Here is a 2,702-nt window from a genome sequence, read left to right on the forward strand (position 1 = left end):
GGACATCCTCCCCCTCGATGTTCCTGATACCCTGAAAAGAGATATAGAGTATATATATTTTACCTTTGTGAAATCAATTTCTGGTTCCCAAGTTTAATACAGACTAAATGTGAACATGTTTAATGATTTTGAGAAGCAAGGCGTGCAAAATGTGATGATAGTATGCATGTGTAACCCCTGTAAAAGGGCTTGCCCAGGGTTGGGTTTGAACCCTCAACCTTTCGTTTATGAGGTAAGCGCCTTGGCCGAGAGAGCCAAAGAAGATCTTCCTTGGCCCTACCAGCCAAGGCGTCTCATCAAGGGGCAAGTTTCACTTCGTCTGCTACACCGCTACCATTACACTCCTGGGACAGGCACGTGCACATTTCACATCCGGTACACGTATGTATGCATGTATACTAGCTATGGTGTCTGAACGCTTACCTGCGGCAGCAGGTGAGCTCTTCGGAAGAGGTCGGAGTTCTGAAAAACCATGGAGTCATGGGCACAACCTGGCATCTTGCAGCTGATGCTCCTGAAACTATAAGACACAAATAATTTCAATCATCAAGTGACAGGTTCTTCTGATGTAAATGAACGTTTTCAATGGATGTGCATACTAAAAAAAAAATCTGTAAATGGAGAAACTCCTCCAGTTGCCCATGTAACTGGGAATATCGCTTTGAAACATATTAACATATGTACACGTCACACGCAGTGAACTTCCTGTTTTGAATATGAACATCCCATGAAGAAAATACTTACATGAATCTGTCATCCACAACGGCCTGGAGGACGTAGGAAGTCCAGCCTTTTCGATTAACGAAATCTCGGTAGCCATCAGAAGGAGCAAGGATTGGAATGTGTGTACCTAAATAAATAAGCAAACAAACTTCATTGCAAACTCAGGGCCCCAAATTACAGAACCAAGTGCATGTGTGTGACGACTCAAACAGAACTCTATACAGCGAAGCACATGAGCAGAAATAAGATGCATCAAAAAGTAAAGGGGAATAGCCTACTTACCATCGATCAGGCCAAATATTTGAGGAATGTGATGCGAGGCCTCGAACCTCCTGGCTATTTCGAGTGCCTCCTCTTCGTTTGGCATCTTGACCATGTCCTTCAATAGTCCTCCTTGTACCATGCCTTTGCAAAACATGTATGTGAATTTCTTAACCGTGGCTTTGTGAATACCAAACTGGTTTGCAACAAGGCGATACTCGGCACAACTACCAAGCCTGTACAGGACAATGGCCACACGCATATGAAGAGGGATGGGTGCACGGACGGTAGCTTCAGCAGGAGACATGAAGCCCTGCACCAGGTCACAGAGGTTCATGAAGGATCTGCGGGTCAACCGAAAGTTTTCTTTCCACTCGACGTCTGTGAACTCAGTCAACACAACTCGGGTCCACCAGTCTTTGCTGCGCACTTTCATCCACATCCGTCTGTCCTTGCGACTGGGATGCGGTATGGGGCTGAGATAACGCAGTCGTTGAATCAACAATCTGCTGTTCGCAAATGATACGTCGTCTGCCTCCCTTCTTAGAATCCTTCGACGGTTTCCTATCTCCCTGTTCCTCCTCAACAGACGAAGAATAAGCCGCAAAAAGTGGTTATCATACTGCTGCTTCAGTAGCAACAGACCGATGATACCAGAATTCGCCATCTTGTCGCGGTTTATGCGCGTCATCAACGGGCGATGAAAGCTGGAACGGGCATGCGCAGAAAGACCGCAGTGAGTTAGAGAGGATCGTAGAGGAAAGAGCGTTCACATGTATAGAAAAATACTTCAATCGCATTGAGAAACGAACTACACCACCCCCTTACATCGAATTTGACTTCACATCGAATTGGCCGTTTTCATTCTGCTTTAGGTGTTTACAAGATAAATTTGAAGAGGATTGGGATCGAATTCTGAGTTAAAGAGGATTGAAACTGTCCATGTAAACGTAGCCAATGTCTCCCTCTCTCTCTCCCTCAGTCTCTCCCCTTCTCTGTCTGATCCCTCTGTCTCGATCTCCCCCCTCTCTCTCTCTCCCTCACCTCTCTCTCCCTCCCTCTCCTCTGCCTCCCTCTCCTTTCTCTCCCTCTCCCTCAGTCTCTCTCCCCCTCTCTCCTCCCAGTCCTCTCTCTCCCTCAGTCTCTCTCGTGACTTTGTGTGTGTGTGTGTGTGAGAGAGTGAATTCATGACATCACTGATGATGTCATCAGTGGGATTTATGACATCACTGAAGATGTGGGACAGACAGATAAACAGACAGAGCCCCAGCTCCCATTTATATACTGACTGATAGATTGCTTTAAATAGCTTGGAAATGGGGTTTGTGAGGTCACAGTGACCTTGAACTTTGACTTTTAACCACCAAAATCTAATCAGTTCATCCTTGAGTTTGAGGCAAATTTGATGAAATTCCATCAAGGCGTTCCTGAGATATCGCGCTAATGAGCATGAAACGAGCGGTCGTGAGGTCACAGTGACCTTGAACTTTGACATTTGATGCATGGTCACTCAAGATTCTCTGGATCACGTGTTGGCTTGGTTCGAGCCTTAAAACTTATATTTGGATTCATCTAAATGTCTATGGAGAAAATGGACGCAGAACTTACTTCCGGGGCAAATTATGTCACGAAAAGTCAGCCTGTTGAACTCTATTGCTGCTTTTCACACAACTCTGCTGCCCCACCCGACAAAGTAAGCTACTGTAACGCAAATAAAT

General features: G+C 45.6%; 1 protein-coding gene across 1 annotated transcript in view; it reads right to left on the reverse strand.

Moving 5' to 3' along the window:
• The window catches only part of LOC310794831 (uncharacterized protein), a 2,464-nt gene extending 1,356 nt beyond the window's left edge, over positions 1–1,108 (reverse strand). The window contains exons 1-4 of the mRNA XM_083656884.1: positions 1,006–1,108; positions 745–850; positions 424–520; positions 1–31 (exon numbers count right to left, since the gene is read on the reverse strand). The exon at positions 1–31 is cut by the window's left edge and continues 1,356 nt beyond it. Of these exons, the coding sequence (XP_083513010.1) occupies positions 1–31; positions 424–520; positions 745–850; positions 1,006–1,099 (328 nt within the window). The 5' untranslated portion in view covers positions 1,100–1,108. The remainder of the gene's footprint in view (positions 32–423; positions 521–744; positions 851–1,005) is intronic.
• Positions 1,109–2,702: the final 1,594 nt, after the last annotated feature.

Source organism: Poromitra crassiceps (genome assembly GCF_964638095.1).
Source record: "Poromitra crassiceps genome assembly, chromosome: 2".
Lineage (NCBI taxonomy): Eukaryota > Metazoa > Chordata > Actinopteri > Beryciformes > Melamphaidae > Poromitra > Poromitra crassiceps.